This window comes from Rousettus aegyptiacus, unplaced genomic scaffold, assembly GCF_014176215.1.
Source record: "Rousettus aegyptiacus isolate mRouAeg1 unplaced genomic scaffold, mRouAeg1.p scaffold_m13_p_13, whole genome shotgun sequence".
Classification (NCBI taxonomy): Eukaryota; Metazoa; Chordata; class Mammalia; order Chiroptera; family Pteropodidae; genus Rousettus; species Rousettus aegyptiacus.
Genome location: NW_023416288.1, coordinates 73,295,750 through 73,311,596, shown reverse-complemented (window position 1 = coordinate 73,311,596; position 15,847 = coordinate 73,295,750). Strand labels below are relative to the sequence as shown.

At 32.5% G+C, this 15,847-nt stretch overlaps 1 protein-coding gene across 2 annotated transcripts in view; it reads left to right on the top strand.

The window, feature by feature from the left end:
- Positions 1-15,372, top strand: part of MDFIC (MyoD family inhibitor domain containing) — an 87,433-nt gene extending 72,061 nt beyond the window's left edge. For both annotated transcript variants that reach the window (XM_036231022.1, XM_036231021.1), the window contains exon 5: positions 8,975-15,372. In XM_036231022.1, the coding sequence (XP_036086915.1) occupies positions 8,975-9,222 (248 nt within the window). In that variant the 3' untranslated portion in view covers positions 9,223-15,372. The remainder of the gene's footprint in view (positions 1-8,974) is intronic.
- Positions 15,373-15,847: the final 475 nt, after the last annotated feature.

Genomic DNA, 15,847 nt, shown 5'->3' with positions numbered 1-15,847 from the left:
GACAAGAAATAACAAGCATTGGCAGGGATGTGGAGAAAAGGGAACACTTTTGCACCGTTGATGGTAATGTAAATTGGTGTAGCCTCTTTGAGAAATAGTATGGAGGTTCATCTGAAAATTAAAAATAGAACTACCATAGGATACAGTAATTCTACTTCTCCATATTTATTTGAAGGAAATGAAAACACTAACAAAGATATGTGCCCCCCCCATGTTCATTGCAGCATTATTTACGATAACCAAGGTATAGAAGCAATCTAAATGTCCATGGATGAATGCATGAATAAAGAAGTGGTGTAAATACATACAATAGAGTGTTATTCAGGCATTAAAAAAAAAGGAAATCCTACCATTTGCAACTACATGGATAAATTCTTAGGTCATCAAGATCATTACTGAAGTAAATTAGAGAAAAACAAATACAATCTTATATATGAAATTAACAACAACAACAACAACAAACAACTGTGAGCTCATAGATGCAAAGAACCTATTGTCCATGGGAAGATGCAGGGCACGGAGGAGTATAAAATTCGTGAAGGATGTCAAAAGGTACAAACTTCCAGTTATACAATAAATGAGTAATGGGGATGGAATGTCTAGTACTGTGTGTATAGTTAATAATACTGTATCACATATTTGAAAGTTTTTTTAAGAGAGTAAATCTTAAAAGTTCTCATCACAAGAAACAAAAAATGTGTAATTACGATAACAGATGTTAACTAAACATTTTGGTGATCATTTCACAGTATGTACAAATAAATAAAAAGGATCCAATATGGCATGGATGCTATGTTATCAGCAGCAGCTTTTACAGGATTATCTCAGTGGGTACTATATAGCTTTAAAAAAAAAAAAGCTGCTTTCATTTTATAATATACCTTGCACATATTCAAGGAAGCACAATGAAGAAGTGAAACTGAAATGTGAATTGTGACATAAACACAGTTGCAAAAATAAAAATAGGAAAAATATTGAGTTAAGCTTTCGGGAGAGATTTTTTAGATCATTTTTATACAAATACATATATTCACTAAAACTAGAGGATTTACTTTCGTATATTTTGTTCTAGCTGTAGATGATATTGTGACCAACTTTAACAAACTGTTAAACATTGATTCTTCATAGGAAAATGCTTTTAAGATCTAAAGTAGATTTTGGAATCCAGAAGTAATATTCAACCTTGTTATTAAACTTTTTGGACTAAAGATATTTCAGCTGGCCAGCTTAATATAGTCAGCATTGAATAGAATGAAGTATAGTTTCACTGTTTTTGCTTTTTAGCTTCCTGACAAAATAGCTATTAATTTAAATATGGAAAAAGTTGATTATTTTTAAACCTTCTGCTATAGCCAAACACAAAATTTACTAGTTCTTTCCAGACAGATTTCTTTCTACTCTTCTGCAGATTCTCTTAGAGTTGCCTTCTTGGTTCTCTCTTATTAAGTTAAAGCCTTTTATAAACCTCTTTTTTAAAGTAGACTGGCCGTAAAAGAAACATTGGCAGGCTTCTTGTTGCTATCATAGTAATAACATTTAGTAAGTACATGATAACTTTTTTATTGAGACTGTTATATGCATTGTCTTTTTTAATCCTCACCATAACCCCGTTAAAACAGTACTGTTATTATTACCAGCTATCAAATTTGTGATCATCAAGTATTGGAAAGTTTCAATAAACTAATGTAAATATTATTTGTACTAGTGATATTTTTTAGCTTTTCTTTCCCCTCTGCTCTGCTCACATACTAACCCTGCATGTAAAATGTTTTAAATAAACATCTCTACTAACTGAACTTTTGCTCCTCTTCAGAATTCTCTGTAAAGCTCCTAGGAAATAAAAGGTATCCTGGTATATATGTTACCTTCCTAGACTTTGTAAAATGTGACTCTTTAGAAAAACTACTTGAATTAATGCTCCAGTTAAGTCATGACCAACAATTACTGGATAAAATATCTCTGCAATATTTAATGAATCGACCACAGATCAGGAAGCAGCAGGGTAATAGAATAATAGAAACAAACAAACAAAATATACTATCCACTTACTGTAATTTAAAATATGAATGCACCTCCCACAGGAGATGGATGGATTCCAGAATTCGAACACATGGTGAGAAAATTATTGAGATGGCACTTCGTGGGGTGTGGGAGAAAGGTGATTTTTTCCCCCAAAGTTCTTTTGAGTTCGTTGAGAGGAAAGATAATAGTAAAGATTATTATTGTTTCTTTAAGTGTGATCGTCTTTGTGTTGCAGTGGGAAACGTAGTTCTCTTTCTCTTAACCTTCCTACCTAACTCACTTTCTTTTCCAGTAGGAAAATGTTTTCTGTGTTCTGGCTAAGATGCAGGGCCTCACGGGGAGGACAGCAGTGTGCCAGAGGGTTCTGTGTACGAGGCACACTTCTAATTTATGCAGGCAGCAGGTCATTCCAAGGCTGTAGGCCAGATGCTGTGTGTCCTCTGGCTTGGAAACACAGAGCTACTTGGAGCTGAGCTACCATACTGTATTAGTAAGTATTTCCTGCACTCATGAACACTTGAGGAGCAGAACTCCCTGGAGATGTCTGCATCTCATTCCTCACATCTGGCTTTTCATAGAGAACAGATACTAACTTAGACATCCTGGCTGTGATTCAGGATTACCAAAACCCACTTCTAGACTGCTTTTTGACTTTGTGTTGAGAAACAACAGTCCCAAGAAAGCATTTTCTAGGAAGAGGAATGCCTTCACCCAGTCGGGCTTCCTCTGCACAATGAGTCCCCTTATACTCCTGCCAGGCAGATATGAGTCTTAGCAGCTGAAGACATGGAAATACCTGTGGGTTCTTTATAGCATTACTACCAGGTTTGATCTCAATTGCAATTTCTTAAATTATAGTTACACATAACTGACTGTTCACATTCTAATCTATGGTGCTTTTTGGCATACTGTTAACCTCTTCAAAAGGATAATGAACCTTTGTTTCTCAATATATAGTTTACGTGATAAGGGCCTGATTAAGAAAGTATTTTTTAAGCATTTTAAGTCATAGGAAGTGCTATTAGAGATTGGTCAAGATAAAACACGTGCAAATCTGCATTTGCTCAAAAAGGGGCTGTGGGTTATTCTCAGAACTCACTGCTCTTTGCCCTCCCTGTACTTCGCTGTTCAGTGTCTTTATTCCAAGAAATTCAGAGCAGCTGTCATACCACATCTTAAAAGAAGGAAACTAAAGAAATATAAGAGACTCATTTAAAATAGAGCTGAGTTTACTGTGCAAATTTTCTGATGGCTCTTAGGGTTCCTTTTACTATAAAAAACTGTTTTCCCCATATTTTCCTAGTATTTTTGGCTACATATGATTGGGGAAATCAACTGGGGATAAGTTCCTTATTAAACTAACCTGGTCTAGTAGCAACACATTTTCAGTCTCATTTTTAAGTGCAACAAAGTCTCTTGGATCTGTCACACATATTTTCATCAGTCACCTGAGATGCTGTTTAAGTAGGTTGCAGTTGTTCCCTTCATGATATTGGGAAGCTAGGTGATTTCCAGAAATGCCAGCTGCATGAGTTTAACACTGAATTTTCATAGAATGCAAAGATTTTGTTTGGTTTTGTGACCGCAGTAATTCTTTTTTTTTTTTTTTTTAATCAAATGTACTAAAGATTTCCTTTTATGCTTTCGTTCTTAGCCATTTGGCTCCTGGCGTGTTACTTTCTTTTCCTAAATTTGCAGTAGTTGTCTTGTGACACATTCTGCTCTTAGTAGTACACCAAGTTGTGCAGTCCTTGCTTAGACCAGTTTGGAACAGGCACCCATCCCAGAGCCTGGTTGTCTTCATGGAGGTTAAACACTTTTGACAAAGAATGCAAATATAGCTGAATAAAATCATAAAAACTGAAAACCTCAAGAACAGGGGCAAAAATTATTTCTGACAGTGAACTACATGGATACAAAGGACTCACTTTTTTAAAAGTTTGTTCCTCTATTTAAGTCTTCTTAGTTTGATAATTCTTTTAATTCTCTCTTTGCTTGAAATAAAACCAATATCATAATGTCTTTTATGATTCTTGATTCCTCTGGTGGGGGAAGTGGTAGTGGTAGAAACTGTAAAAGATATTCTAAGTTTATTTTCCTTAGCCCAAGTCATAATAAAGTCACTTTCTAGAACACATTTGGAAAAGAAAAATGTTTCAGTCAAGAAATGAAAATTAGATTATGAAATTGATTTGATAGTATTAGGGATTCTTTTTGTTATTGTTATCTATATTTTGTTATATCAACGTATTTCTCTACTTATAAAGTACAGGAAATGAAAGTTTCTGGTAGGCATCTCTGTAAATGCGCTCTTAGTATCACTCTAATCTCTAAAATGCAATTTGGTTTGTGGCTTTTTTAGAGGCCTCTTAATAGATTTGGTTTTTCAGAGTAGCCCAACGTGCTTTTCTAGAAAATTGTGTAGACTCTGTGTTTAAAGAAGATATCTATTTTTTGTAAGTTTTAATAGTTACATAAAGAGCTTATTCTTTTGAGACCTTTGTCATTACCATATATTTTACCACTAGAGTTCCTATGTAATCTCTACAATGCTCTTGTTTGTATAACCAGGGACCTTAATTTTTATGTTTTAAACTTACAGACTTTTTTTTTTTTTTTGATGGAGACACCATCTCTGTCTTATGTCTATTTTGACAATGAGACTGGCACTTTATCGGTCTTCCAGCTCGTAAACTTTGTTCTTGTTGAAGGTTTACATTTACTATCAACTTTCCATTAAACTGAAATTCGAAATCATCTTTAGAAAGGAAAAGAGACTAAGGCTAAAAACAGATCTGAAAGAGAAATAATTTTTAAAAATTTATTACTAATCATTCTCCCAGGAAAATGAAGCAAGTGTTAGGAGTGACCCTTCCCTGCAGTGGCAACATACACGACACGCTAAATTAGAGCATAGACCATGGACACTAACTGTGTGGGTTCTGACCCTGGCTCTGCTGCTTACTACCTCTATGACTTGGGTAAATTCCTACATTTTCTGAAAGTCTCTCTCTGTATTGGTAAAATGGAGATGATACCAGAACTTCCTCTTAGGAATGTTATTAGAAATAAATGAATTAACATTTATTAAGAGCTTAAGACAAAGTGTAGTATAAAGTAAGTTTCCTAAATAAATAGGTTTAAAAAAAAATAAAAGAGTGATTAAAACATTTCCTCTCCTGAGATAATGTAAAAAGACAACCATCTGAATGGGAAAATACATTTGCAAGCAACACATTTCTTAATTCTGACAACAGCAAATGAATATTTTTCCTTCATTAACACTACACTCCCCATTCTATATAAAATCACCTCTTATACCTATTTGTTATAGAAATCACACTGTGTTGTAGAAAATAGGCTAGAAAAGGAGAATTTTCTCTATGTAGAGCTAAGAACTTTATTTTTCCATTTTCTTTATTTACTAAAAAATACAAAGATAATTTAACCGACTTAATTTGTAGGTCTTGTTGGCTAAGAGTCGGAGTTTGGTGAGATTTTATTCTTGACTTACAGCTAATTTCTTTAGAACTGTCATTATTGTCTTAAGATCTGGAAAAGACTTTAATTCTCAAATGACTATTTCCTATGAGTGGCAATGAGTTGTTTAGTTTGGAATGCCACTCGCTATCCCTTTACATCTTGAGGGCTGTTGATTTCACACCAATCACATTCAATCTCTTCCTCTGGATTACTTAGTGATTTCTTCTAACTTTATGTATATAGGGATGGATGGACTCTTTTGTTTTGAATCAGACATTGAAACTTTTTATTTCATTGTGCTATCAAATCTTGTTAACGCCACCTCTTGTTCATCGTCACTTCACATCCTCAGCCATGTAACCCCATATCTCTGGCTAACTACAAGATTTGATTTAGATTTCTTTTCATCACTTGAAACTCTCAAGGTCCAAAAATTAGCTCATTTGTCTATTGTTATTTTAAATAAGAAAAGCCACATACTGAGAAAGGATAATGATTTCGACAAGAGGCTGGTATCTTGAGTATATGAAGAACTTCTATAAATAAATAAGAAAAAAAGTAAACTATATTTGGGTGATAGAAAAGTGAGGTGAGAACATGAACACCTTAAACAGCCATTCGAAAGAACAGGAAGCATGAATGGCCAACAAACACGTAAATAAATAAATATAAGGTAAAACCACCATGACATGCCTTTTCACATTCAACTAATTGGCATATATGAAAGTATGACAATCTTGATGATTGGTGAGGATGTGGAGTAATGAGCATTCTCGTACTTGGGTGGTGGGAGTAAATTTTGGAGCAATCACTTTGGAAACAAATTTGGTATCACCTAATAAGATTAAACATATGCACATCCTGTGACCCAACGATTTTATTGCTAGTTATTTAGTATGTGTACTCTAGGAGAAATGCACAAAACTATTTCAGACAGTCATGTTTATAATAGCAAAAACACTAGAAATGACCAAAATGTTCATAAATAGTAGGATAGATAAATAAATTACGGTATTTTGAATCAACAGAATACTATACACCTGGAAAATAGATGAACTAAAGCTACATGAATCAACTAGGATAAATCTGAAACACATAACATTGACCAAAAAATGCTACTCCCAGTAATTCATATGGTGTCATTTCCTTTCTGATAGATTATGTAGGGATGTTTACATGTTCACTGTTGTCAGGAAAAAAAAAAAGGTAAGTTTCGTTCACCATTCAAGATAGTGATTATATCTCAGGATAGGAAGAAACTTAGGAAGGGACCAAAGCAGGCTTTGAAGATATTATAATTCTCTATTTCGAAGGCTGGATGGGACGACTCTTGTTAAAATCTTTCCCCTATAAAATCAGTTAATCCATCACATACAGTTCTATGTATGTTATAGTTTATGATTAATACATAAAGAATCTAATACTTAATAACTATTCTTAGTGTTTTAAGATTAATCAGTTAAAGATTCTTCATTGTCAAATGAGTTTTTGTAAATTCTCCCTTTCAGTCTTGAAATATAAGCATTCCACAAAAGAAAAGAAAATTAAGGTCAGAAGTGTTGTTAGAATCAGTTAATATGAGTATTTGTTTGAAGGTATGTTGAATGGAACTGTCTTGCCAGTTAAACACTATTTTCTTAATAAAGCTAGTTCTTTATAACATCAAATATTTTACAAGTAATGATAATATACTCCTGGAAGAGCAGCTCTACTGTACAAAGACACATAAGACAAGTATCGGGATAAAAATTCATAGAAAGAATATGGAAAGAAGGAAATCACAGATATGCTTTAGAAACCCAGAACTTTCCAAGGCTACAGATTTGGATTCATGTAACTGCTTTCAGCTTTCTCCTGAAATGACTAGATACTACTAAAAACATTAGGGGAAGATGGAAAGCAACCTGCAGACTCTTATAACTTTATGAGCTTTTGCTAGTTGTTCCACAGATCATTGCATGTGAGGGTGGGGTTGGCACTGAGAAGAGTAGAAGGAAAGCTTGGTGTCTTCTTTTACCCTTTAATTGTACTGACAACTTTGGAGCTTTCCTTGAGTTCTTTTCGGACCCTGCCCCCTTTTGCCATCTGGCATGTAGAGTATGATCTTGTGTTTCCACATTCCTCCCTTTTACAAAGTTAGAGACTCTCTATGAAGTTAGAGAGTATAGAGAAACAGGTATGTTCAGGGAATTGGGTGGTTTATTAGAGATGGTCACACAGTTTACTGAAACTCATTAAAAGCACTCAGCTTTAAAGCCAAATACAGAAACACAAAGGGCTATGACAGTGGAATGGAGTGGGCATTGTTATGTATTATTGCTGTTGTCGAAAGCAGAATGCTTCATTAAAACTTGCATTGTACAAAATACAAAAAAAAAAAAAAGACAAAAAACCTCCACCAACCAATAACAGCAGCATAAAACCCAGAAATGATCCTGGTAAAAATTCACAAATGCTTCTGAAATTAGATGTCTTATAATGTTGGTCTTAAATGATTTTATGACATGTTCAAGCCCTCTAGAAATAGAAATTTTCTTCAACTGCTCCTCTCACTTGCTCCCAAATTCTAAAGAAAAATTTAGAATATGGAGTACTAAATTTAAAGATTGTAATCTGTTTGATTTTTCACCCCTTTATGTCAGTTCATGAAGTTTGGTAAACATTATTTTTTAGAGAGGCATTATTAGAGATGTTTTAGGAAATAATAAAAAATGTAAAGTACTTTGCCACACAGGAAGTAGGAAAGCCATGTTATTGTATCATTATTCATATTTGCTAAGGTACAAATTCTTTGTTAGAAATATACAGAAGAACTTAGATTCCAGAAACAATGGTTAGACCTGACCAGAGAGTCTATTTTTCTTTAACTCCTGCAAAATGGAAAAAAAATTGATACTATGAAATTGAGTCAGTTTCATTATAAAATAGAACATGCTGATCCCAGTTTAATAGATTTAAATTTAACTATTGATTCAATTATTCAATAATGTACCAATTATGTCATGTTTACATTTTTTTTTCCTTTTAATTTTAGAGCAGGTCAGTGGAGTTGAAAGAAATTTCTATTTCTGAAGGATTTTAATGTCATATATTCATTTTATTCTTTGTTATAGAGAGCAACCGGATATAGGGAAGATGGGTAAGAAACGTAGTAAAGTGGAACCTAGGAACAAGGACCATTGCACAGTGTGAGGGAATAATAATCTAGTCTAGATGTGCATGAGCAGGTATATACAAGTACAATATATGTTTCTCATATGGAGTATCTATCTACCTCTAAAGATTGATCATTTAAAATTTAACTTAAGTTTCTTCTTGAGCTTCTTGTCCACAAAAGACTTTTAGGACTGCTTGTCATTGGGTTTTGGATTACTTATTTTGATCAAATCATTATTCAGTTTATTGATGACATATATTTTGTGTTTCTTCTTTTTCTCACTATGTGGACTTTTCCCAATTGAAAATGAAGATTGTTGTGTCCACTGTATCCTGGCCTGCTTGTTCTGTGAATTCCTGACCCTCTGCAATATTGTCCTGGGACAAGCTTCGTGTGGCATATGCACCTCAGAAGCCTGCTGCTGTTGCTGTGGAGATGAAATGGGGGATGACTGCAACTGCCCTTGTGACATGGATTGTGGCATCATGGATGCCTGTTGTGAATCATCAGACTGTTTGGAAATCTGTATGGAGTGCTGTGGAATTTGTTTTCCTTCATAAATATTTATCTTTTGTTTGTATTAAAACTGGAGAGTGTTTCAAAATGTTTAAGAAGGAAGAAAAAGCACATGGTAAGATTCTCATGAAGCAACTCAGTATTTGCACTGTTAACTCATTTTAAGTAATCTCAGAAGGCCTTTATTCTCTAACCAAATATACATGGTTTAATATGTGAAATTTTAACTACTTTTAAACTATTTTATGGGTTACAATGACTGAGAGACATTTTGGCCACTCCCCTAGAAAAAAATGAATGTCTCCTCATTTACATGCATATTTCTATTTCTTTTAATAATTCTCAGGAGCCCCTTGCTCCAAATGTATTATTTTCAGTGGGTGTTAAAACTACACAATTTATTTTTAATGTGTATCTATTAATGGTTAACAGTAAACATTTTTTACTTTAAAATAAACTTTGGGAAACAGACCCAAACTGTAGTTGGGCACCCAGTATTGATCTCTATGATCTGTTCTCCACTTTTTCCACTTGTTCAGCAGACATTGGGTGCCTACTGTGTATAAGCTCCTGCTGAGACTCAGATACAGATGTCATTCAGTTCCCACCCAGAGGAGAATACAGTTTAGCAGAGGAAAAAGACCTATAAAGACCATTCCAGAAGGCATACTGAAGTGAGGATTATAAGAGAATAAAACTCAAAAGCCTATAGGAATACACAGGAAAAATAAAAAAAAAACAGCTAATATCTACTGGAATATTCAGGAGGCTTCAATAAGAATGTAGCATTTGAGGAAGCTTCTTAGGATGAGTGATTCATCTGCTGCTTGAATTATTTAGATTTAAGACAAAGTTATAGGTGAACAGCCTGAACTGTGTGTGCACGTAAGCAGTTAAAAATTTCTTAAGTATGTATTTTCTTTAGTCGTAGAACTACAGCTTATATTAAGAAAACTATAAAATTTAATTTCAAATATTCACTTTATCATATATAATTTAAAAATTATTAAGTTTGTCATAAAGCAATGCTTTGCCAAATAAAGACCTATATTTTATAAAGAATGTGGCATACGTTTGACAAACTGCATTCAAATTAGAAGATCTTTAATATTAAAATTCAATATTTTGATTTTGATTTATTCAAAAGCTTTATTTTTTAATTTCATAGCTGTAGGTCTTTTTTTCAGAGGGTGGGGTGTACATTTGTTTGTTTTGGATTGTTTCTTAACCAATGTTATATTTTATAAACAGTTAATCTTCAATGCAAAGCATTCGTTCTGATGCAGTGGAGGCTCAATATCCACTACTGTGACCAAATTTCGGTATTACAATTTCATGTAAAATTAAACCAATGTGGCGAGTTATAAAGAACCTTAAGTATACTGAAATAAGTCCATAACATGACTGAGTGTATAGTTATTGAGATAGAGATAAAAGGGAGAAAAAATTTTCACACTATGAGCTTTTCTACTAAGTTTGATCTTTCCACAGTTGTGGTTTTGTTTGATTTAATGTAATTCCTTGTAGAAATTTCGAAAATATACTTCGTATTGAGTTATTTTTAATTCTTCTTATTGAATATCAAATTAATAGTAAAAACAAGTATTTTTCAGGAAGCTTTTAGCAAACCTCAACTTTTAAGAGGGATTTAAACCTAAAGCATGGAAAGGGCACCTTTGGTTTTTTCTTTGAGGTGAAACCTAGTTTTTAGTTATGTCATTATTTAAAGGACTTTAAAAAGAACATACTCTTTAATTCCCCCATTTAGTGCTATTTACACACACAAATACACACACACACACCCCTTTAAAATTTCTATTTTAAATAGAATTCTAGTAAACATATGTCTTTCTCATCTTTGTCTAAAGAGCATGTTTTGTTTGTTACATCAAATATAAGAATAGCTTTATACTATTTCATAGTAACCAGAATCTGAATATTTACATATACCCAGAATTAACTTAGGCATATGTATTAGGATGTGAGAGTGTCATCTGTGTATTGACATATAAAGCCTTCTGATAACCTGGAATTGTTAAAATATTTCACTTTTTATCCTGCAGAATTTTCTAAGTGGTTTGTCTAATATTTAAATATATTCTGCTACTATTTGAGATAAAAATATTAGCACTTTTAAAGTAATGTTTCTCTATAACAGAGAACATTAATAGCAGAATTTCTTTTTTCATATTTATATTCACAGTATTTTTCCTGTAGTCTACAGTCATTCCATAAAGTACCATGTATGATTTTTTTAAAAGTGAAAAAAAAGTAGGCAAATGTGAAAATAGTTTCAATACATTTTAGAATTTCTGTATGTAAAATGTTTTGTTGATTATATGGCCATCATGACTAAGTGCTATGTTTTACAGTTATAAATCTGATATCATTTTAAATGTGGAAACTTAATCTTAAATATTTTTAAACTGGACCTGTATTATTCTGACTACATTATTTTGAAATAAAAAAAATGATTTCTCTATTGTGCTTTAGCATATATTCTATCTAATTGATACACTAATTGATGGATATTTGAACAAATTCAATTATAATTTTAAAACCTGAGGCTTTTTTAAATCTTGTTACTTCCTTTTCTGAAGATTTCCTAGTCTTCTTATGTAAGTCACATGTCTCATATACATAATGAACTAAGAAAGATTCAAATCAGTTTATACTGCAAATCGCAACTAAGATTTGATTTCAAAACATAGTGTTTTTAAAAGATTTGTAATAGGTCAAAATTTTATCTTTATTTTAGTAACTTGTTTCCATTTATTTATTTTGGAATTATCACCCAACTTATAAAAATCAAGGTAATTTTTTTAATATACTTAAACATGAAAGGTCTATGAAATTAGGTATTAGATTTAATAAATTTCACCCAAAAGTAAATCATCAGAAGCATTTTCATCTAGAGTTTGAGTTGGCACAATTTTTAAGTATTTAACCCCCAAAATATCTTTATTTAAGAAGCTTTTTATTTATAAATATAACAATTTTTTTTGTGTGTTCTTACAGTGTATCAACTATACCCATTTTTCTCACCTGAAGTAGTCAGTTTTTCTCTAAATAGTTCAATGAGTAACCAAGGGAACCTTATAAGGTAACATTCCATATACATTATATTAGTGTCCTAGATTCTAATGTTAGAAATGTCAAAGTCACTGCCTAACATAAATAAGACTCAAGTCCAGAATCTCTATGGCTTGACTTCTTGAATTCCAGTTTAAATGCTTAGATTTACCCAACCACCTAATAAATAAGTGTACTTATTAATAAGATTATTTTTTAAATTATTCAAGACCTGTATGCCCTTTCTGATTACTTGTGATTTGTAGGCCTGTAGATTTGTTACATCTAATCCAACAGGCAAGGTAAAATTTCATCAAATACTATAATATCCATTTTTCTCTTTTGTACTTTTAAAAGGCAGTTAATATGTTAATAGGGTTTATTCCACATTTACTATTTTTTTAAATCAAGTATTAGTTACTACAAGGGGAAGTCCTTTTAACCCTTCTTTCCATGCCCCCTTTTAACCTATAAATTTTTACTCAGGAGGGTCATCTAACCCTAAGGAAGTTTCAATCCAGGGAAGAAATCTGATTTTGACATTTCCCATGAGAAAAATTTTAGTTCCAATAGTGAGACTATTAATATTTACTTGCTTATTTAAGATTACTTTTAGAGATTTTGGTCAAAATGGAAGGGGTTGTGGAGAGGGCATAACATTATGATATAGCCCTAATGTGGAGGGTAGTTTTTGCAAAAGCTATCACTGATGACTAAATCCATCATGTATCTTCACACTGCAAAATTCCCAATGGCTGCTCCCTCTACGTTGAATTGTGAATCAAAATACTGTATAAATAAATTGTAATAAAGTCAATAGACAGTCTTGAGGTAAAAAGAATTATAAGCAAAGCCAGAGCCAAGCCCCATCTAGAAAACAGGATCTCTAGGCAAGCAGAAATCTACACCATTTGCATCATTTTAGATAACCATCCTTTGTGGGGTGTGTGTGTGTGTGTGTACATATGTATTATATATTATATATATTAAAGACTATATATAAAAGACATATATATTAAAGACATATATATATTAAAGACAAAGTATAGCTCTACAAGTAAGTGTTCACTTCCAGGCAGGTCTTTGTGTGGGGTTCAGTTGAGAATGTAATTATTAGGAAAATAGTGAAAAGCAAATTCAAACAAATTCTAAGTTTAACTTGAAAAATTGAAAAGGTTCTTAAGTCCTGTCTGATGCATAAAATGGTAGAAGCAAAGGAATTACATTCCAAAGCCAAGAAAGAGGGTGTACAAAAGCAGCTGATTCACTTGACATAGTTCATAGCCTTTTGCAAAGGAATAAAAGCCTGTTGAGCAGGGAACCAAAAGATCTCATTATAGGATGAAGCAAAGCCATATTAAAGCTTGTGCACTAGTAACTATGTCTAAAAACAGCCTGCTGTTTTATATTGAACCAATACATTTCTTAACTTGGTAGGTTGCAGTGTAAAAATGTACAGAGCTTGTCTGCTGGATGCTATGCCAATTGCAGATGTGGTAGAGTGGTGTCAAACACCTACAAATAGTTAGGATCTCAAGCAATCTTAGAATGAAACAAAAGAAGTTTTAAAATGTCATTTTAAAATCCAGAAAGCACAGTTCAACCTGTGTGTAATGATTATTAGAATCTTGAGATCAGCTTTGTTATATAATTTAATGTGGACATCATATGATCCCTCAATCAGAATGCACATTTCTTTCAAGGACATGAATAGTGCCTGAGAGATAAGGAGAATATCTTTCAAAAGGAACACCTTCAGATGACAGGGCATCTGTGATCAGCTCTGCAGGAACTGTTTTATTGGTGTTGAGGTGAAGGAGGAGGGAAATACCCATGAATACATTTTATATTAGATTTTGTTAGATCATCAGAAAAAATAATTGAGCATATTTACACAATTACACGTTAGTAAACTATTATGCCAGCTTAACTATAATAAATATTCTGATAAAAGTACATTAAATTGCAATCCAAAAGCAATTTGGCTGCTGAGGACATTATTTTTTACCTAATTATTCACAAATTAATGAATAAAATTAAATTCCAATCACTAAAGAAAATGAAGCAATGGTTAGAATCAGAACTACAGATTAGTTAAAGCAAAGATATGCAATGCATAACAGAATTAAAGCATTTCTTTTATTCAAACTCGGTGCTTAAAAAAGAACAAATCCATCATTTTGAAATTTGACTTGTAGCTTGACATTAAAAATAATATGAGTAGAATTTTCAGTGAGGTAAGCACAAAACTAGTTCAAGTTGTGTCACTCTCAATTACTGTACTCAGGTGGTGTGCCCATTAAAATTCCCACTTGTGGGTTTCACTCACTATGCAAATGGGGTCATTACCTGGAGAATTTAATTGGTTATGACACTGGGAGTAGGACTTTTTCTTTCAAAATAAGCCCACTTACACACATTTTCACCAGAAATTTGATGGTTATATATACTTTGGATTGTTTTGCTCTCTAAATATTTACTAAAATTAGACTGTCTTGGCTTACTTCTTACAAATAATTCAAAGTGGATCCATATTAACTTGATACTGTTTTATTTGTCTATAAAGTTAGTTGGAATAAATCTTTCGTTAAGTTGTATTGCTTATCAAAATATTACAAAAAAAAAATCTTTGTTTCTTTCACACCACAAATTAAATGTGGGTACATTTCCGGTAAAGATTTTCATCGTTTAATAGTATACATTTTCTCTTTCATAATAGTTTTAAATATTTGAGTCACTTCTCCCATTTTTCTCCTTTTTTGTCTCTTTAAAAAATGTACAGTTAAAAAGTTAAGCTGCCCTCTTGGATGTATAATATTTATAAAATTACTGAAGATTCATGTCTACAACACTTTCAAGGTCTTTATATTCACTGATGAGATGAGGGCATTAAGCTGTCAGAATTAGTTCTGAAGACACTTCCGCCAAGAACGATGAGACAACTGAATTTAAAGAGAACAAACAACTGAATTACATCAGTAAGTATTTAAATGTCTAAACACTATTTTGTACACCAGAAACCAATATAATATTGTCAATTGTAACAGAAAAATAAATTTAAAAAAATAAATAAAGAGAGCAAGCAACAAATCAGTGTAAAAGTGAGCTCTACATACACCTACCATCTGTTTTCATTGTGGTGATTTCAACTGGAGAAAACCTGAGTTTACAGCTACCCTAACAAAAATATTGATAATGACCTAAGTTTACAATGGATACTGAAATTACAGTGTGGTTTAGTGTATATAATACTAAACTGGGCAACCAGGAATTTAGTTCCTATAAACTGAATACCAGCAGTTCCTAGAGTGAACCTGAAGTATGAACAGGATTGTTATAAGTATTTATGATATAATCTCAGGAAAGCACTAACAATTCCTTGAAAGAGAAAGGCCACACAGTCTAAATTTCTATTATTGTATCAACTTGTACGACAAGTCAAGATTTTATCACTAGCTTATCTGGACCTAAATATAATATTTTTCCTTTAATGTAAAAATGAATATTCTAAAAGCAGAGAAAATTATAATTCCAAGGATGATAGAAGAAGAAATACTACAAATTCATGACTAGACCATTGGGCAGGATTTTTAACAT